The sequence below is a fragment of the Indicator indicator genome, chromosome 3 (assembly GCF_027791375.1).
Source record: "Indicator indicator isolate 239-I01 chromosome 3, UM_Iind_1.1, whole genome shotgun sequence".
Taxonomy (NCBI): Eukaryota; Metazoa; Chordata; class Aves; order Piciformes; family Indicatoridae; genus Indicator; species Indicator indicator.
In genome coordinates this window covers 50,017,908-50,040,253 of record NC_072012.1, presented here as the reverse complement: position 1 = coordinate 50,040,253, position 22,346 = coordinate 50,017,908, and the positions used below count along the sequence as shown (strand labels likewise).

The 22,346-nt window shown below is 44.3% G+C and overlaps 1 protein-coding gene across 1 annotated transcript in view; it reads right to left on the bottom strand.

Moving 5' to 3' along the window:
* The window catches only part of LGR5 (leucine rich repeat containing G protein-coupled receptor 5), a 107,274-nt gene extending 85,332 nt beyond the window's left edge, over positions 1 to 21,942 (bottom strand). The window contains exon 1 of the mRNA XM_054400004.1: positions 21,728 to 21,942. Coding sequence (XP_054255979.1) covers positions 21,728 to 21,942 — 215 coding nt within the window. The remainder of the gene's footprint in view (positions 1 to 21,727) is intronic.
* Between the last annotated feature and the right edge of the window lie 404 nt (positions 21,943 to 22,346).

The following is a 22,346-nucleotide window of genomic DNA, read 5'->3' as shown; positions in this document are numbered from 1 at the left end:
GGTGGAGTGCCCAAGCCTGGCTGTGTTTGAAGGTGGTTTGGCTGTGGTGCTTGGGGCTGTGGTTTAGAGGTGAGCCTTGTAGAGTAGGGCTCTGGGTTGGCCTTGGTGCTCCTGAGGGGCTTTTCCAACCTGAATGTTTCTCTGGTTCTGTGATTCTGTGTCATTTCTTAGGTTTCTGAATTTTAGAAGAGTGAAAGATCAAATTGGAAACCTTATTGGGTTAAGTTATTTAGAAGCAGAAACCTTTTGGGTTGGCAGGGTTGGTTTGTTTGTTTGTGTTGTTGTTGCTGTGCTTTTGTTTTTTTCTTTTTTTTTTTTTTATGTGATATATGAGATGATAACTTCTGAAATGTGACTGCTGTGTTTTTGTCTGTTTTATTTGCTGAGCATTCCTGGGAATGATGAATTTGAATTGATTTTTCAAAGTAGGAATGGCAGAGGAGAATATTCCCTCTCTGCATAGGGAATAAGGGAAAACCAGCAAATGCAGTTGAAATTGGCTTCTACAGTCACTTCTTACAGTCCTTTTTTGCCCCTGTTACTGCACCATTATAGTGTCACAGTGTCTAAAGGAATGAAATAATTCTTGTAGAAAGGTATCAAGTATATACATTTATAAATGTTTCTAAATAGCTGAGGGCTGGGGGTCAAGAGGGAGGGGGCAGCCTCTGCTCACTTGCACCCTGTAATAGGACAAGGGGCAATGAGTGGAAACTGCAGCACAGGAGGTTCCACCTCAACATGAGGAGGAACTTCTTCACTGTGAGGGTCCCAGAGCACTGGAACAGGCTGCCCAGAGAGGTTGTGGAGTCTCCTTCTCTGGAGCCTTTCCAGCCCTATCTGGATGTGTTCCTGTGTGACCTGTGCTGGGTTCTCTGGTCCTGCTCTGGCAGGGGGCTTGGACTGGAAGATCGCCAGAGGTCCCTTCCAACCCCTAACATTCTCTGGTCCTGTGATCCATAGGAGCCATACTGCACTCCATAGGGTTAATAATAGTTCTTAAAGTCTTGTTGCAAATATGCTCTGGATGGTATATTCCATAGGTGTTTTGGAGTAAGGTGGCATTCACAACTGTAAGCTCTTATCTGATGAGTTTTCTTTCCCTTTCTTAAACATGGTCTCATGTGGGCTGTAGGCTAAGGAGAGATAGACCCAAACCTGGTTTTGTTGACAGAAGGCTGTAGATTTGGAAGTGAGGAGCAACTGTTACAAATAATCTTTTATCTGATGTAATTTAGCAGCTCATTTATGATCCCATGTCTGAAAAATAAAATCTACATGATTTGTTATGTTACTGTAACAGTAAAATGCTTACCTTAATATGGACAATAAAAATGACATATTTTTATTGTGAAGTGTTCAGAATTATTGCATAGTAATTCCCAAATATCATTTGCTACTTTAATATCCTTTTGGTTGAGCAAGATTCAGATTTCAGGTGTTTAAATCACTGTTAAAAATTGCTTTGCATGGAAAACTTTGCACCAAACAGTTGAAAAAGAAGCATCTTCTACAGCTTTTTCTTTCTGTTTAGGGAAGCAAATAGTTCATAAGTTTTACTCTGATTTTCCCACTGATCACCTCCCTTGACCTGCTGGCCACAGGCTCTGCTTGGCTTTCTGGGCTGCAAGTGCACACTGACAGCTCATGTTGAGCTTCTTGTCTACCAGCACCCCCAAGTCCCTCTCCTCAGGGCTTCTCTCCAGCCAGTCCCTGCCCAGCCTGGATTTGTGCTTGGGATTGCCCAAACCCAGATGCAGGACCTTGCACTTGGTCTTGTTGAACCTCATGAGGTTGGCTTGTGCCCACCTCTCCAGAAGCTGAAAGTTTTTAGACTACATCTGTATCTCCTCTTCAAAATGAGAAACATTTTCTTCATAACAAAGAGATTCCTGTAATAATGAAGCTATCAGTATTTAACACATTGCAAAGCACTTGAGGCAGCTGAAATGAGTGGTTTGACAGCATTTAGAAAGGGGCAGCATGCTCTCAGGAATGAGAATATTCACACTGTGCCACACAGGGATTTGTTTTCACTTACAAAGTAGCAGTTAAATACCTTCCCAAACCGGCTAGATGTGCTTGCTGTCAGAATGAGATAGGGATTTAATTGCCTTCGTTGATCCATTTTGCAATCTCTTGCCTTGCCCTTCACAGTATACATTGCCTAATAATTAAACTCTGATTTTCCTCATTTTAATGGCTTCATAATTGCAGACTCTTCAATGATTTGCTTCTGTTTTATCAGAGCTTACACAGTTCACTGTGATAACAAGACCACACAATTTACAGGTTTATTTGACAATAACTACTTCCACAGAGAAGCACAGAATCACAATTAACCAGGTTGGAAAAGACCTTTGAGATCCTCAAGTCCAACCTATCCCCCAACACCATCTGATTAACTAAACCATGGCACTGAGTGCCTCATCCAGCCTTTTTTTGAACACTTCCAGGGATGGAAGAAGGCAGATCTAGGACTACAGCTGAAATCTAGTCAGTGATCTAAGGATCAAATTCAGCCAGCTGCCTTAACTTCTACTGCCTGTACACTTGCTGTTGATCAATGTACAGATGTGCAGGCTTGCAGGTTTTCAAAGTGACTGTCAGGCACATTTCAATGACATAGCATATAAAATGTAACGTAAAATAAAGAGTAAATGTATATCCATACATAAAACTTAATGTTTAATATAATTAGTATTAATACAATTAATATAGTCAATAAGATATTTAATAAAGTATATAAATATATAATAAATGTATGTAACTGTATGAGCGCTAGGGGTCAGGAAGGAAGGGACAGGGACAACCTCTGCTCTCTTGTGCCCTGGGACAGGACAAGGGGCAATGAGTGGAAACTCCAGCACAGGAGGTTCCACCTCAACAGGAGGAGGAACTTCTTGACTGTGAGGGTCCCAGAGCCCTGGAGCAGGCTTCCCAGAGAGGTTGTGGAGTCTCCTTCTCTGGAGCCTTTCCAGCCCTGTCTGGATGTGTTCCTGTGTGCCCTGTGCTGGATCCTATGGTCCTGTTCTGGCAGGGTGGTTAGTCTGGAAGATCTCCAGAGGTCCCTTCCAACCCCTAACATCCTGGGATCCTGTGAAATATTATAAAGCTCAAATATTTGCCAGAACCTCTTTCCCAGCATATATATAGGCAGACAGATTATCTGTATGCATCCCACCAACTGCAACTTAGAAAGTCAATAATCTTTCTGAATTTATCAGTTAATGTCCTAAACAGTGAGAGATGTAATTCAGGCTCAGTAGGCAGAAAACTCTCATGAACAGCCTCTTCCTAGATGTGGAATAATAAACTGAGAAGTTTAAAATAGCTTAGTTTTCTGGTGTAAGGTGTCTCTTTCCTACTTTGATAGGTTAAAGGATAGAGGTCTTAAAAGCAACACAGGTGTGTAGAGATGAAGATAGCAAACACAGACTTATAGGAAGGGACCAGGCATTGAGTAGATGCTGTAGAGGTTATATCATGGAATCATAGAATGGTCTGGGTTGGAAGGCACCTCTGAAAGTCATCCAGTCCAACCCCCTCTGCAGTCAGCAGGGACATTCTCACCTAGATCAGGCTGTCCAGAGGCCTGTCCAGCCTCACCTTGAATATCTCCAGGGATGGGGCCCCAAGCACAGCTGGATGCCTGGTGTCACACCAGGCACACCATGATCTTGTCTTTGCATCCACACACAAAGCAGCTACGTCTGCAGCTGTGTACAAAAGTATGTAATTGCCAAACTCCCATGAGTACAAGCTGCTTTGGTATCCCAGGAAACATCTAATGGTTAACAGAACTTCAAAAGTATTTCCACTTTGCCAGAATGAAAGATTCAGATACTGAGGAAAAAAAACCAAAACACTAATTTCTATATTTTAATATATTTCACAGGTTAAGGGTAAGACTTAATGAGTGTATGGAGGTTCTACACTATACAGAAACACTGCAGCTGAAACCATCAGCCTGAAGATGCATCAGCCTGAAGATGCATCAGCCCACATTTATGTCTCCAGAAAACACAGTATGTATAATCATTCCAATCATTTTACCAGGGAGTTTACCCAGAACTAGCAAAGCTTGTAGTTACATCATCAGGTCTTCTAGATGTGAAAGCTTAAGAACATGGACATAATTTTTTAAGATCCAAGAAAAGTCAGCATTTCAATTTTCTGATAGACCTTCATAATTTGGAACTGGACTGGGAAGTGCTTTGCTGACCCAGCTGCAGAGCAGTCTGAAAGGGGCTTGCTTGCCCACAAGCAGCCCTCTGAAGACAAGGCAATGGCACACAGCAAACCTCCTCAAAGGCAGAGAAAGACATGTTACATTCTCTGCTTGGCACTTCTGATTAGTGGAACAATTCCCAGGGTATCTCTGAGCTGACTGCTTTTCTAAGAAGCAGCTGTAAGCTTTTTCTAATTTCCTTCTGAGCTATGTTGTTGTCCTAAGTAACCTACAAAGGGAAATATTTCTAAATGGCCAAAGGTACCTCTAGCCCCCCCTGCCAGGACAAGACTTCAGAAGCAATATAAACCAATACCCATGACTGAATTCTTCTTCATCATTACCCTTTAAACTAAATTGCAATCTGATCTAGTGTGAGGTGGCCCTGCCCATGGCAGGGGAGTTGGAACTGGATGATCCTTGAGGTCCATTCTGACCCTAACAATTCTGTGATGACTCTGTGATTCTGTGTACTTTGTGAAACACTGAGAGAGCAGCATGAAGTACAGAACTGGTATTAAAATCAACCTGTTATTAATTTTAGTATCACTCAGCCTTAGGTATAGACTTGGATGGTGATATCTCAAACTTGCTTCTCTACTGTGAGGAAGCTCAAGTGTCATTTATTTATATATTTAGATGAAATTGCAGGTTTGAAGACATTATTCCATGGTTTAGCAAGCACTTTCATTTGTTTAGACTAAATTTTTACCCATCAGTATTGTGTCTTCTACTATTTCTCAATATATTATGCTAATAGAATTTATTCCCCGAGTGCTTTACAGGGATTTTATGATCTTATGCCAGCAGTAAACCTTATCTTGCCTATCAGAACACTTAATTAGGTGTTTTTACTAAATCTGGCAGTCAGACACAACCCTGTCAACAAGATGATTACAAATAAATTAAAAAGTATTCATGGGAAATAAAAGGCTTTTACATGAGCTACGCTGCCTGTTCGGATGGGTGGTGATATACAAGGAAACGACAGGAATCCGAATATTATTGGGGGTTCTTTCCCCACTTTTAAAAATCTGTGCACTGAGATCACAGAATCATAGAATTTTAAGGTTGGAAGGGACCTCAAGGATCATCTACCTCCAACCCCTCTGTCATGGACAGGGACACCTCACACTACAGCAGGTTGCTCACAGCCACATCCAGCCTGGCTGCAAAAACCTCCAGGGATGAGGCTTCCACCACCTCCCTGGGCAACCTGTGCCAGTGTCTCACCACCCTCATGGGGAAGAATTTCTTCCTAACGTTCAATCTGAATCTATCCATTTCTAGTTTTGTTCCATTCCCCCCAGTCCTATCACTCCCTGACACCCTAAGAAGTCCCTCCCCAGCTTTCTTGTAGCCCCCTTCAGATACTGGAAGGCCACAAGAAGGACTCCTGGGAGCTTTCTCTTCTCCAGACTGAACAACCTCTACTCTCTCAATCTGTGGCCATAGCAGAGGAGCTCCAGCCCTCTGATCAGACTCTCTATGCAATTGTTTCTTTATGCTTGCCCTGACACATGAAAAAATATTAAACCCCAGTCTTAACCCTCTATAACTAGAGGTGAAAAACACACACACACATATATATGACATCATTAAAATGCTAAAGAATTATATGCTCTGAAGCAGCACTGTAGAATCATCTCAGTATGCAACTTCAAAGCCTCTTACTCATATTGTAAACTGCTGGGAAACTCCATCTCACATTTCATCAATAATGATGCTACAGTTTATAAAGAAAAATATTGAGCTCCCTTTGTTCTGTGTCCTTCTCCCCACCTGCTGCAGCCCTGGGCTGTTTCTGTCAGGTCAGCTTACACAGTCTTGAACCATGCCTTCCCAAAGTGCAGCCCGGGTCACTGCAGGAGCAACAGGCTTGCTCTAATTGCACCCAAATGGACTGACTCAGGTGTTTGACTCTTTGAAGAGCTCAGCTTGCCTAATAAGCCAGGAGCTGCTGCATGAGTTAAGCAGCATACAAATATATTAGTTTCTTTGGTAGCTCCTCACATCTGTCTTCTAAAGAGTCACTTTGGCTAGTACTGGTCTGTGGGGGGTTGAAATTATTCCCCCCCCAACTAATTTGGAGAACCACTCCCCAAAATAAAATTGCCAGCCCAGCTCAGTTTGGGATGGAAGCAAATGAAGCTCTATTTACAAGCAAACTACAACCTAGAGATATGAAATGCAATGGATGTGTACAAACTACATAATATTTATATATATTTACAATTTATAAACGACACAAAGACTCCCCTGGACAGAACCAGGGGGCTACCAATAGCTGCCCTCTCTCTGCCCCCTTCCCCCCTGTACAAGCGAAAAGAGAAAAGAGAGTAGCTGTTAGTTACTTAGCCACAAGAAGAAGGCAGCCAAGGGTAGCAAAAGCCACCAGCTGGTATCAGCTAGAGCAAAGAGCCCAGAGAAAATACTTTATACAACTAAATTTATGTTGGTCATCAGACCAATGGGATTAGTTAGACCTTATCATTATTTTCCCTTTACATCCAATGGTAATTTATTTTATATGCTACCACTTTCTACTCAAGATCTGTGGAAAATTTCCTAGGCAGCAGCCTAAAACTGTCACATGGTCCAAGGCATTTCAGTCTGAATGGACTTCATAGCACAGAGGAACACTCAGATTATCTGCTAATAAATGTTAAGATTATCAAATTGCTGGAGATGTTTCTGATAAAAACCACCATTTTACAGAAGAGAGAACAGGAGGCTTATTTCATGTCTTATTTTGTTTCAGTAAGTTACAGCTAGAAATGTATTTCATTTATCTTTAATGCTAATAGTGATACTGCTGACTGGAATATAGACATTATCATAGAATCATAGAATTGTTAGGGTTGGAAGGGACCTCAAGGATCATCTAGCTCCAACCCCTCTGTCATGGGCAGAGACACATCACAACACAATGTGTTGTGAACAGCCACATCCAGCCTGGCCTTCAAAACCTCCAGGAATGAGGCTTCCACCACCTCCCTGGGCAACCTGTGCCAGTGTCTCACCACCCTCATGGGGAAGAATTTCTTCCTAACATCCAATCTGAATCTCCCCATTTCTAGTTTTGTTCCATTCCCTCCAGTCCTATCACTCCCTGACACCATAAAAAGTCCCTCCCCAGCCTTCTTGCAGCCCCCTTCAGATACTTGAAGGCCACATGAAGGTCTCCTCGGTGCCTTCTCTTCTCATAATGCTTTATGTCTTTCTATTACAATTCTGCTGTGGCTCAGACATCCACCCATTTCCCAAGCCCTAGTGTTACATGGGCACTGATACACAGAGCACTTGTTTTCATTGCTCTAATCTTGACCAGCACACATGGGTTGAAGAATTGCCTTACTGCTGCCTCATAAAAGCTGTGAACACTTTGATAGAAGCTCTGCATACTGAGATAATCAAAACCACCAACGAATGTCATTTACAATTAATTACTATTATTGTGTGCTTAGGTAATTATTCATTTGCCAGCTATGAAAGCCCAACCTGTTTGTGTACTCGACATACAGTGATGTTTGGATAAAGAGTAATTTCCCTTAGATTAGTCTCACTGTGACCCAGCAGAGCTCTCTACAATAAACCTAACTGTAACATACCAGGAGCTCAATCCAAATCATTAAAAGGAGTTTCAGTTCTAGCTTCACTAGGAACCAAATTGACTCATAATTGACTTTCACAATCCCTTATCAGAAGAGATTAAACTAGCAGCATGTTGAGAGCATGCAGCATTTCCCTATATGCCTCTCCCAAAGAGATACTGTAAATAATACAATCCAGAGAATCTGGATATTGCAAATTCCTCGTGAAATCTGATGCTCCTACAGCACTGCTCTATGCTCACACAGACAGGAACGCAACTGCAAGATGCTATGTTCATGATTCATGATTAATGTGGAAAACAGACCACATCTGGCTTCAGGTTTACGGGATTCTTCACAGGCTGAGCAAGGCAGCCATTGAAGGCAGAACAGCTGAGGCACCGACATGCAGAGCAATGTGAGTTTGATAACTCTGTTTGGTACGACAGCTCTTGCTGTGATAAATGGAGTGAAGCTAGCACAGTGCTCCAAAAAAACCTGTTCTCTTTTCACTGAACACTATCAACAATAACAGCAAAATACTGAAATAGGAAAGCAAACACCTCCTTGCTCAAAGTGCTGGGAAGCCTGTACCATTCCCCACAACTCCCTGACATCACAGAACAAACCTGTCCTGCCAGCAAACGAGGCAGATCCAGGGAGGTTCTCCTCCCCCTCTACTCTGCCCTACTGAGGTTCCACCTGGAATACTCCATCCAGTTCTGGGCTCCCCAGTTCAAGAGGGACAGGGATCTGCTGGAGAGAGTGCAAGGGAGGGCTCCAAGGATGCTGAAGGGACTGGAGCAGTGCCTGGTGAGGAGAGGCTGAGAGCCCTGGGGCTGTTTAGTGTGGAGAGGAGAAGGCTGAGAGGGATCTGATCAATGTCTATCAATAGCTGAGGGTTGGGGATCAGGAAGGAAGGGACAGGGACAGCCTCTGCTCACTTGTGCCCTGGGATAGGACAAGGGGCAGTGGATGGAAACTGCAGCACAGGAGGTTCCACCTCAACATGAGGAAGAACTTCTTCACTGTGAGGGTGACAGAGCACTGGAACAGGCTGCCCAGAGAGGTTGTGGAGTCTCCTTCTCTGGAGTCTTTCCAGCCCTGTCTGGATGTGTGACCTGTGCTGCATTCTCTGGTCCTGCTCTGGCAAGGGGGTTGGACTGGAAGATCATAGAATCATAGAATCATAGAATCATAGAATCATAGAATCAAGAAGGCTGGAAGAGACCTCAAAGATCATCGAGTCCAACCTGTCACCCTACACCTCATGCCTATCTAAACCATGGCACCAAGTGCCACGTCCAATCCCCTCTTGAACACCTCCAGGGATGGGGACTCCACCACCTCCCTGGGCAGCACATTCCAATGGCCAACCACTCTCTCTGGGAAGAACTTTCTCCTCACCTCCAGCCTAAACCTCCCCTGGCACAGCTTGAGACTGTGTCCTCTTGTTCTGGTGCTGGTTGCCTGGGAGAAGAGACCAAACCCCTCCTGGCTACAACCTCCCTTCAGGTAGTTGTAGAGAGCAATGAGGTCTCCCCTGAGCCTCCTCTTCTCCAGGCTAAACAGTCCCAGCTCCCTCAGCCTCTCCTCACAGGGCTTGTGCTCAAGGCCTCTCCCCAGCCTCGTTGCCCTTCTCTGGACATGCTCCAGCAATTCAACATCTTTCCTAAACTGAGGGGCCCAGAACTGGACACAGGACTCAAGGTGTGGCCTAACCAGTGCTGATCTCCAGAGGTGCCTTCCAACCCCTAACATCCTGGGATCCTGAGGCAGTAATGGTCACTTGGCTGTATGTATGTTTAAAACCATATTTTTTAAAAATTATTTTTACTTGTCCTTATTTCAGGAAGACGGACACCATGCACAGTAATGACACATCAGAAGCTTTTCTGCCAGGAGTTGGTACATTAAAACTGAAGTAAATGCTTACTTTTAATTATAGTAATTAATGTTTTAGGAAAAAAAAAACCCTCAAACTTATTTCAGCAGTACCCTTTCTACAAAATTAAGTTAATTCCATTAGTATAAAGAGAGAAAAAACTACCTGAAATCTTTCTTGGCACAAGTCTATTAAATTACACACATGGAATGAAATGCAGACAGGAATCTGGCACTGGGTCTCTTTTTCTTCATTTCCCATAATGACTTATTATAAATATTCCACCCAAATAACCTAGGAAACACTTCTGCTAGAATATTCTCCCACATCAACCTGTTCTTCCTGCACAATGTATTTTTCTATTCCAGATAAAAGTTTTTCACTTTATCAGTATTCAGGGATCATTTGTTATATTCTAAAAACACATACTTCAAGATTTCAAGAACGTGTTCAGCTATGTTCCATAGTGTCCCTGGCCTTCAGGCAGATAGGATGTTCCAAGAGGCTTGTCATAGAATCAGATTCATAGAATTGTCAGGGCTGGAAGGGACCTCAAGGATCATCCAGTTCCAAGCCCCCTGCCACAGGCAGGGACACCTCACACTACAGCAGGTTGCTCACAGCCACATCCAGCCTGGCCTTCAAGACCTCCAGGGATGAGGCTTCCACCACCTCCCTGGGCAACCTGTGCCAGTGTCTCACCACCCTCATGGGGAAGAACTTCTTCCTAACATCCAATCTGAATCTTCCCACTTCCATCTTGGATCCATTCCCCCCAGTCCTATCACTCCCTGACACACTCAAAAGTCCCTCCCCAGTTTTCTTGTAGTCCCCTTCAGATACTGGAAGGCCACAAGAAGGTTTCCTGGGAGCCTTCTCTTCTCCAAACTGAACAGCCCCAACTCTCTTGTCTGTCCTGGACTGTAGGGCAGCTCCAGCCCTCTGCTCATCCTCGTGGCCCTTCTTTGGACATGTTCGAGCACCTCCAGATCTTTCCTGTAGTAGGGGCTCCAGAACTGTCCTGCCATTTCATTTCACATCTTCTGTCTTGCCCAGAAAGAAGTTGAAGTTTACCACTCAACAGTTCACACTACTCTACATATGCATAGGGAAGAGGTAAAAGACATTGCAAAGCCTCCAAGTGGTGTGAGGCACTCACAACCTCTCCGGATGCCATTCTCAGGTTAGGAGCTTTCACATTGTCCCTTTTCATGCTAAGACTAAATAACACCATGTCAACTCCTTATGTTGCTACCAATCACTCTTCCACAGTTCCCCACACTCATTTTTAAAGAACACCCAGCAGCAGCAGTACTGCAAACCCCATCACAGCTGAACACTTAGGTGTTACCTCCACTAGAGCCAGGTAGTCACAAATGTTTCTGGTAATCACAGAATCAACCAGGTTGGAAGAGACCTCCAAGATCATCCAGTCCAACCTATCACCCAGCCCTATCCAATCAATCAGACCATGGCACCAAGTGTCTCATCCAGTCTCCTCTTGAACGTCTCCAGCAGTGGCAACTCCACCACCACTCTGGGTAGCCCATTCCAATGGGCAATCACCCTCTCTGGGAAGAACTTCCTCCTAACATCCAGCCTATACCTCCCCTGGCACAACTTGATTGTGCCAAGTTAACTGTACCTTACAAACCTTATTGCAGACACATGGCACAAATGTAAACTGGAGAATAAATCTGATGGAGAGTGGCTGAAAGAGCTGGGGATGGTTAGTTTGGAAAAGAGGAGGCTGAGGGGAGACCTCCTGGCTCTCTGCAACTCCCTGAAAGGAGGTTGTGAAGAGGTTGGTGCTGGTCTCTTCTCCCAGGTCATTAGTGATAGAAGAAGAGGGAATGGCCTCAAGCTGCCACTGGGTAGCTTTAGACTGGACAGTAGGAAACCTTTTTTGAGGGCAAGAGTGGTCAGGGATTGGAATATGCTGAGCAGGGAGGTGGTGGAGTCCCCAAGCCTGGCTGTGTTTGAAGGTGGTTTGGGTGTGGTGCTTGGGGCTGTGGTTTAGGGCTGAGCCTTGTAGAGTAGGGTTGTGGGTTGGCCTTGGTGATCCTGAGGGGCTTTGCCAACCTGAATGTTTCTGTGATTCTGTGATTCCAGCAACTTCTCCTGAGGGTTTCAGATTGCCTGAGCTGCCTGACAAGGGCCACATTTCACTGCTCCATAGCACTGCTACAGACAGATTCCCAAGTTTCCTGCCATCTCTTTTCCACAATGCAGTTTGCTTTTCCGTTCATCTTCCTGTAATTGTGTGTGCCTGTTGCAGGTTAAAGTCAAAACAGTAAGGCTTTATGCAGGACTGGAATTTGCTCCATGAGACCCTTGTTTAGCTCACCAGGTTGAAACCACACTTCTTTTGGCCTTCTTCCAAACCCTTGTCTTAGCACAACTTCAGTGTGAGCAAAGGCAATACTTCCATACTGCACCAAGCATATGGATCCTCTGTTTTCTTGTCAGCAGGTCAAATATTGCTTTCAGATGCTTGCATAGGCTTTAGTTGTTCTAGTAAGAATCTTTTACGTCCCAGAGTTCAGCCCACATATACAGCCAAGAGCAAAATTAAAGGCAGACCAGGAATCCCTTGGGATTTCACCTGATTTTACCATGTCACACTCATAATTAGCACCTCATTTAGTGTTTTTAATCTACACATCTCTAGCACTTACCAGCCACTACCAAATCAGTTGAACTCTGATGTAGGTAGATCACAGTATCACAGTGTATTAGTGGTTGGTAAGGACCTCAAGAGATCATTGAGTCCAACCCCCCTGACAGAGCAACAAAGTGGCAACATCTGTGAACCAGAGTGGTCAAGAAACTTTGGTTTCTACACCTTCATAAGGATGAATCTCATTTCTGGGCACTAAAGAACTTGGTCTGCCTCCCACCACAAGCATAATTGCAACCTCATCATGCATGAGATCAACAGGGGAAAGATTTAATTTCTGAGGCAGCTTCCATGCCAAACTGATCTGGGATAAAAAACCCAAAGGCAAATTACTCATTAAGGTGGTTCAGATAACTTTCAGTGATGGGTGAGGGAGAGCATTGCCTTATCTTACTTGCCTTTTTTTGCCAGCTATGACCTACTTCTCCCCTCAGGGTAGACTGAGACTCATTTACAAACCCTGTGAATGCCAAATCAGTGCAGATACACTTCCCTTCATGCTGACATCATCTCACATCTGTTCTCTCCTTCACTTCGACTAGCATTTCTATTATCACAGCATGAAGAAGACATGGTATAACTGGCATTGTAAGATGCCTACTGCTGCAGAAACAAGGGGCTAGCAAAGTTTTCTTTCTGTGCAATACCAGTGCTGTAACTATTCCATCCTCAAGCAAAGCAGACTGGAGTGTTTGGTAAAAGAACTAGTAGAAAAAACAAAACAAAACCAACCCAACAACAAAACATAAGGAACTAACTGAGAGCCAGGAGGATGCTTAGGGGACTTGAGCATCTCCCCTTTGAAGAGAGACTGAGAGCCCTGGGGCTGTTTAGTCTGGAGGAGAGAAGACTGAGAGGGGATCTGATCAATGTCTCTCAAGAGCTGAGGGGTGGGGGTCAAGTGGAGGGGGCCAGGCTCTTTTGGGTGGTGCACAGTGATGGGACAAGGACCAATGGGTTCAAGCTTGAACATAGAAGATTTCAGCTCAACATGAAGAGAAACTTTGTTACAGTGAGGGTGACAGAGCACTGGAAGAGGCTGCCCAGAGAGGTTGTGGAGTCTCCTTCTCTGGAGACTTTCAAAACCCAGCTGGATGCATTCCTGTGCGGACTACCCCAAGTGATCCTGCTCTGGCAGGAGGGTTGGACCTGATGATCTCTTCACAGAATCACAGAATCAATAAGGTTGGAAAAGACCTCAAGGATCATCAAAGTCCAACCTGTCACCCAAGACCTCATGACTACTAAACCATGTCACCAAGTGCCATGTCCAATCCCCTCTTGAACACCTCCAGGGATGGTGACTCCACCACCTCCCTGAGCAGCACATTCCAATGTCTAACAACTCTCTCTGTGAAGAACTTTCTCCTTACTTCGAGTCTAAACCTCCCCTGGCACAGCTTGAGACTGTGTCCTCTTGTTCTGGTGCTGGGTGCCTGGGAGAAGAGACCAACCCCCTCCTGGCTACAACCTCCCTTCAGGTAGTTGTAGAGAGCAATGAGGTTTCCCCTGAGCCTCCTTTTCTCCAGGCTAAACACCCCCAGCTCCCTCAGCCTCTCCTTGTAGGGCTTGAGGTCCCTTCCAACCTCTGATATACTGTGAGACTGTGAACTGGTGAAAATAGAGATGTAGTTAGTACTAATCACCAGCTTTACTTTTCTATCTCCTACCTCCCTTTCACAAATACCAGCACCAAATTGTTGTGCGCTTTTCATGGGAAGGTATGGGACACAAGCACAAAAATAATCTAAGGCTGAAGGGGTTATGTTTATGCACTATTACTACACAGTTTAAATCCCAATCCAGCAAATACTTCTGCATTAGTTGCGTGCCTAAAGCTTCTATTTGGCAACACTCTTAAGCATGGCTGCTCTCAATAAACAAGGAAGCATTTATTCAAATGTTTGCAAAAGAGGGGAGAGATTGCATAGTGGAAACTAGAGCTGGTTTAATTGGTTTAGGCTGACAGATACTTAATTTGCTCAAATACACATAGTATCTTGCCTCCTGCACAAAGGGGCTCCACTTCCATACCATGATGCAAACAAAATTCAGCCATTTTTTTAAACCACAATAATTTCCTTAAAATTGTTTAATTGCAATTACATAACTTAACACATGCCATTCCACATCAAACTAAATCTTCAGAAAAGATGTTGAACATGTTTGAAAGGATGGCTCTTAAGCAATTTCTGTTATATGTAAGACTTTAGGGCTGCGTAAAGGTAGCAGAACATCTTTGTGAAACTACTCCACACAACTGAGCTGACATTTTTGGGGAAGGGGATAATGGTTATAGAATTATTCAAGCCCTCAATCCAACAAACATTTGCAGGTGTGCTTTCACTGGAACCATTCCTGACACTGAAGCGAAGTATCTGTGTAAGTATTTGCAGGACTGGAGCCAAATCATACAACGAAGCCCAAACTAAGAGCCCATTTGTTACCAGTAAGATCTTAATTTGAGAGTGGCTGATTATTATACTTATCACTGTTGGATAACACTACACTTCAGAAGAGTTATGTTTTGCAGTAGTGTCTAGTCAGGAAAATACAACCTGTCCTTTCTGGGATGGACCTTAGTGCTGTGCCACTGCCCCAAACCCCAAAGCTCAGAGCTAAATCTTGGTACAGCATAGCAAAGTAATAAAACTGGATGATTGTACAGAATGCACTATTGTAGCAAAGGCTTTATCAAGCTGGGGACATAATGCACCAGCTCCTGAGGATCTGCACTGTTAACCCATTTCATTCACACTTAGAGTGCCAGGTATTGCAGGTGCATAACACTAGATTGCTTGTGCTCTCTTGGCTTGAGTGAGCAGCTTTCTGAGAAGCAGCTTGAGAAGAGTGACACTCCAGGATGGTCTTTCTACATGGGTGCTGCTGTTTTAATGCTCATTCCAACTCAAACATGCCAATAGGCATGTTGTCCATAGGCTTTCAGTAAAAAAAGATGCTTCTTGGGGCTCATACCAGGGCTACCAGGAGTTACTGTCACAGAATCGCAGAATCATCGCACAGTCATCACAGAATCATCACAGAATCACCACAGAATCAGCCAGGTTGGAAGAGACCTTCAAGATCACTAAGTCCAACCAATCCCCTAGCCCTAACTAATCAACCAGACCATGGCACTAAGTGCCTCATCCAGGCTTTGCTTAAACACCTCCAGGGACATTGACCCCACCACCTCCCTGGGCAGCACATTCCCATGGGCAATCTCTCTGTCTGTGAAGAACTTCTTTCTAAGATCAAGCCTAAACTTCCCCCTGCACAGCTTGAGACTGTGTCCTCTTGTTTGCAGAACCAAAGAAATCAACCAGGTTGGAAAAGACCTCAGAGATCATCAAGTCTAACCTATTACCTAATATCTCACACCACCTGACAACTAAACCATGGCTCCAAGTGTCACATCCAATCTTTTTTTGAACATTTCCAGGGACGTCAACTCCATCTCCTCTCTGGGCAGCACATTCCCATGGACAATCTTTCTGTCTGTGAAAAACTTCTTTCTAAGATCAAGACTAAACTTCCCCCTGCACAGCTTGAGACTGTGTCCTCTTGTTCTGGTGCTGGGTGCCTGGGAGAAGAGACCAACCCCTACCTGGCTGCAACTTCCCTTGAGTTGTAGACAGCAATGAGTTCTTCTCTGAGCCTCCTCTTCTCCACGCTAAGCACCCCCAGCTCCCTGAGCTACTCATATATACAGCCAAAGATGCTTATTGTCTTAGTTTTGCTCATTTTTCATTGCAACCTTGCTTCTAAAAGAGAGAAGAGGGTAGCACACCTTCAACAAGTAACACTAACAGCAGTTCAGGCTCTATCCCTCCCTGGCTACACTTCTTTCTTTTGTAATCCTCCAGGCATTAAACTCCCTCACAGTTGACCATGCAATATTGTACAGAAGTTTCTCAGGTCTTCCCGGCAAACAGTACAGAGCATGTAGCGTAAGGATTTGCCACATGAATTGCCAAATCTCTGAGGAGTAAGCGTGCTTTTGATCACTTCTCCTTCTTTTTGAAGACGTTAGGTTATTTTCTTCAGAGACTGCAGTCTAAAGCTGTTTTGGTATGTCAAAAACACCACATCATGTTCTGCCCTCAGTCAGTTTGTTTGAAGCCAAAGGAACCACACCTTATTTACCATGACTTTTACTGGGAAAAGAATCAGATCTGCTGGACAGTTCAAGGAAGTAAGTCAGGGAAAATACCATAAATCGTATTAGGCAAGACCATTTAAATAACCCCCCAGAGAATTAAGAAAGCAGCACATGCAGATGAAGTATCATCTTGGCCAACAAACAGAGCAAAAGCAAGTGACCCGGGCTGCTGCGAAACTGGTAGCAATGTTTGAAAGACAAATGACATGGGGGGAAAGCCTGGGTTAACAAGGGGCTGCTTGAGGAAAGTCTAATCTCTGCTGGCATGCCGACTGGGAAGGTCAGCCCAGTGCATGCGTTCACAGCTGGAGCCAGGCTCCCTCTGCCCAGCCAATTGTCCTATGCACTTCAGATACCAAACCAAACTGAAGGTGCCTTTGCATCCCCAGCCCCTTACACTCTACAAGCTTCAAGACGGCTTCCTCTGCCCTGTCCATTTATGCAACATTTCCATCGAGCAAATGCTACAAAGGAGAGAGGAGCTGTGGATGTAGCTTTTCCTCCCCATTCTGAGCAGCACAAGGCTCTTCAGGAGGCAGTGTAAAGTCATTTTTAGCGCTGTACTCTCAAGTGGGAAGAGTGCCAATTGCTTCTTAAATGCATTTTTAATCCAGCTTCTTCACAAAGAAACTGTCTTTGAGTTGATACATTATGCTTTGAAATTTAAAGCAAATCCCTTGAAAACATAGTTTGCAATTTCTTCCAATTTTACGTATCTCTGATTTGCGTATGCATGCTTTTTACCTTCCCATACCTACTATTGCCACGAGGAGAGAGGAAATGCTCAGTTTGCTTTTCAAAAGGGAGATTTAACACTAAATTCTAAATCCAGAACCTGGATTCACCTTCATCCTCATCTGGAACAAGACTCAGATTATTAACTGAAACCACATGGCAACCACTTTATTTCAACTAAAAAGGCACAAAAATGGTTTATAAAGTTTGTAGCTATATAAAGAAGCACTTTCTTCTGAAAGCAGACATTTTACTAACTTCCTAATACCTAAATCTTGTCAAGGGATCTGAAGTTGTAAGAGATATTATAAAGTTTAGTTCTTCGTAAGAAGATATCTTGCTGTTTGATCCCTCTGAAAACCTATGGTCATTCCCAAGATGCCCCTAGCTGAGGATGCAGACAAGACTTGAGTTTGCACCATGAGATGAGAGTGACTAAAATAGCCCAAATTTACCCCAAAGGGCTAGTCTTAATGTTTTTGGGTATTTCTGACAGAGAAACAACTGTCTTATTTCAGAAGTATAGTTAATTTCTGGGAACATACTTTTGAATATTAAAAAAAAAAAGAATTTTATTTTCCCTTATTTGCAATTTTATTCTCTCTTATTTGCAATTTTTCCCCCTTAGCAATATTAAACACTTTCAGTTTGAATTTAAAAAAATTATATGAATCAGATTTTTCCAAAATGTTTCTATGCATGTCTACCATGTACTCAAAATGAAACCTTTTTTTAATGCAAATAACATGCGTCTCAGTAAGTAATAACAGATAATTCATTAAGTAAACTTGAATGTAAAAGGCAACATACCATATGCTGCAATATTTACACAAGTATGCACCCATGTCTACGTCAATCTAAGATGGTATATGTTAGGAAAAACATTCTGCTTCATATTTCACTTAAAATATTCCACTAAGTATATCATTGAGAGGTTTTGATCATAAAGAATATAGCATCTGAAATGTTAAAGACAGCCTTGGCATTTATTACAAATGTACGTTTCTCTGCTATCCAGGCACCTAACAGAGATCCTCAAAATCTTTAAGAGCTACCTTTGACATTGTCTTCAAATACAAAACCAGATATATATTATACTCATCATACTAAATATTCTTGAACAGGAGCTGCCAGATTTTACAGTAATTTTAATGAGTAATTATATTTAGGAGAAGTAAGGTGAGCCTGTGGTTAAGCAATGGAGTGAGGATAAAGCACTCTGCCTTTAATTACTGGGTTTGTCATAAACTTTACCTCTAACTCTGAGTAAGCCCTTCTTTGCCTCGATTTTCCACATCACAGTTAAGTGGCAGCAATATTTCACTAATGCACAGGCTTGGTTTTAGAATTAATGAGGATCTCAAGCGCAAGAGACCTGTAGAACCTGGCTTCTTCATTTTGCTGTGCACTGATAGGAAAGTGACATGTGCTTAATTTGAAACAGAGACTCAGTGCTGCCCTTCATCAGCACATGGAATTCTCATCTATGTCAACGGGAATTGAATTAAATACACCGAAAACATTAGTTAGCCTAAAACAGTAAATGAAGAAAAAGGAATGGAAAGAAAGTCCTGGAATCTCCTCGTCTGCTCTTAAAACGCCTAACAGTTCGTGGCAGCTGACACGTAATCGTAGATAAAAAGATTTTTTTTTTTGATGGGAAGCAAGAATTGTTGCCTGGGAATGTAAATAAGAATGCAGAAATGCGTAGCAGGTCCATCTGCAGACTACATTTAGCTCTGCTGCAAGAGCAGCATCATAAAAAGCCATGAGAAATTCAGTCACCACAATATATCATGCTCTGTACACGTTTGTCCCAACATAAATCAAACCTTAATGGCCTCAGCATTTCAGCTTTTTACAATTTCCAGTACAAATCAGAAAACATTTATTTTTTTTTTTTAAACACTTCTGTGAGATAAAGAGGTAAGATCAAAATGACAGAAACGTAGGGGGGGGAAAAAAAACAAACAAACCAAACCAAAAACTTTGAAAGCTCAAACTTAACATAAAGTAGTACCACAGACCAGTTTCGGTCAGGTATGTCCACTGGGCAAGAATGGAACTGATTAGAGAAGGGATTTTTTTTTTGTCTTGCTGGGAAGAGAGTTGATGTCAGCATACAGTTTTAATCTCCCACTTTGATGTAAAGTAAAAATTGTCACGGCACAAAGACAACTCTGGTTTTCTGGTGAAAAAAAAACCAACAAACAACCAAAAACCAACCAGAAAGATCAAGAAGTATCTGGTAGCTACTACCAAGCTCAGGGAGACAAGCATCTCTCTAACAAGCAGGCATGTTCTACAATTTGCCACTGCTTAGCCATCTACAGAAAATGCGGCTTGACATTTCTTTAAGGGAGGCAGGCAGGAGCTTCGATTCTGCATAATTAGACAATAATTAATCAATGCAAGGATAACAGCCTGGTAAATATGGAAAAAGGGTTAAGACCGGCTGACTATGTGTATGAGCCAATTGTTTATACTCTTATACTGCCTGCATGCAGCCTTGGACATTTCAAAGTCTGCCTATCCCACAGTGGTGCATTTTTACTTCAGGGTGTGTGCTATGAAGCAGCTCAGAATTCTCAATCAGATAAAGACATTCCCCTGCTGAAGGACAAGAGGATCTAAACCCAAAAGTCTGTACCAGATGACAATCCTACTGAGCAGCCAGGTTACTGGAGGTATACAGCTCTTCAGCGGTGTATTTTGACAACATCAAGTATATTTATGGCTTGGGTTTTTTTCCCCATAAGACATGCAAACAGTAGGTTCTCTAATGTTTTTTCCAGTTTTAGCATTCCTCCAAAAATTTAGGGCATTTACCTCTTGACACTGGATATATAAGGCTTACATATGCCTTGATACCTTCATTATCTCTCTTTCTGCTTATGACTATTTAAGCACCAGAAAACATTGTCATGTGTATGCCCTAAATCTGGACCTTTTGAAACCAGAAGCACTTTGTATGTGTCTTAAAGACTGTATCTTTTTTATACATAGCCAAAGTCTTGCTCTACTTTAAGTGGTCACTCAGTTACACTGTGTCCTGCCTCTTGGCATTACTAATAGCTTTGACTTTGAAATGCTTATGATAAGCTAAAACTGATTATAAGATGACATTCAGAACAGTATTTACAAGCATAATATTTAGAAAAGTCTTTCAGCTGTACATCCTCTTTCTAAACCAATGCTGTTTTCACTAAATGAAACTTTCTCCTAACATATACTTATTATTGGTTGCGTTTAATTTCTACCTTGCTGATGCCATGTTCGTAATTCTCTTAGAATGGCCATTTCTAGTTTAGTTCCGTCTACTTTCTGGGATGCAACACATGTTTTACATCCTTTGAAGTCCAGTATGAACAGAAAAGTGAGTTCAGAATTGTCACTTTAGTGCCCCAGATACATAGTACTATCCAAGCGTCTTTACAGTAACCATAGTAGCAAGCACGCCAACAGCACGTACATACAAATATACTGACGGACAAACACATTCAGAAACGGATGCACTCTATGCTACATAAGGAGAAGCATTAAATTAAAAATGCTACCGGGCATGCAACCACAAATATGAAATCGGTACGGAGGGCACTGAATTAACGCTTTCAGTGCACTAACGCTTTCAACGCTCAAAACCAAGAAAGGCTGAAATGACGATAATCCCGTCAAAACGAAGGAAACAAAGAAAAAGCCTCCACGCAGTTTTGAGGGATGCTTTTTTTTGTTGTACATCTTGTATCCGTTCTGGCCGTCCCTGTCCCTATACGCTGCAACTCAGCGCGCCCGAGACGCAGCGCAGTTTCCCAAGCACCGTGGCACGGGCGGGCGAAGATGCCTCATAAGAAGAGTTCTTTGAAGCAGAGGAAGGGCTCCCCATAAGAAGAGTTCTTTGAGGCAGAAGGAGGGCTCCGGCAAGGGTGGAGTGCGCCAGCCCGGGCCCGGCTCCGGGCACAGGCACCTGCCCCCCGCGGCGGCGGCACGGGGCCACCCGGGCACGCCACTGGTCCCCAAGCGCTGCCCACCTCCTGGGAGGTTGCTTTATTATTGCCTTTCCTCAACCCGAGGGGGGAATCTGTTAAAGATTAAATCAGCAGCAACCGCAGTTCAAAGCCCTGTCCCGGGAATCAAAGGTGAAGATATAACGTCCTTGCAGATCGAATCGAATTTCTGCCGTTGCAACCGCTTTTAATTACCCTCTATACGGCACATCACACAGCCATCCTCCGGGCACGGAGACAGCGAGATACCTACAAACGCTTTACAACCCGCCCGCTGATTAAAAAGCGATTAGAAACTTATTTGAAGTCTTCAGTAGGCAACCCGGGGGCTCCGCGCGTCTCCTGTCACCGCCAGCGGCCGCCCCACCGCTGCTGGTACCGAGGCGCCCGCCAAATTCCCCTTTCCCAGCCCGCCAGCGCGGGCTGCCCACACTTACAGGTAGGAGGTGAAGACGCTGAGGTTGTCGGGCACGGCCGTGAGCCCCAGGTCGGAGCAGTCGGCGCGGACGAGCATCCCCTCCTGCTCGCAGCGGCACGGCGCCGGGCAGCCCCGCGGGCGCTGCCCGCCGCCCCGCGCCCCTCGCCGCAGCCCCGGCAGGCAGAACAGGAGGAGAAGAAGGAAGAAATTGAGGGCAGCGCGAAACGTCGCCATGAGGCCCGGGGGGTACCTAGAGCTACGCGGCAGCCGCTCTCACGCCCCGCGGCGCGGCGGGGGCGAAAGACGGGCGCCCGTGTGGGCTCGCGGAGCTGCTGCTGCTGCGGTCGCCACCGCGCCGCTGTCTGTGGTAGCATCTCAGCTTACAGGCTGCTTTAAAGCCCTGCAGCCGGCACCGTGCTCCCGCTGACGCCGCCCCAGCCTTGCCCGCCGCAGCGCAGCGCGCCCTGCCCGCGCGGCCGTACGAGCGGGCGGCAGGAGGCGGGGGGAATCCCCCGCTCTATCCCCGCCTTCTCTCCAGCTCCCCGGGCCCTTGGCTACCGCGCCCCGGGCTCGCCTCACGGTGGGGATCTGCCCTCAGGGCGGGAATCGGCCCTAGGGCAGGGGCGCGCTCGCTGTGG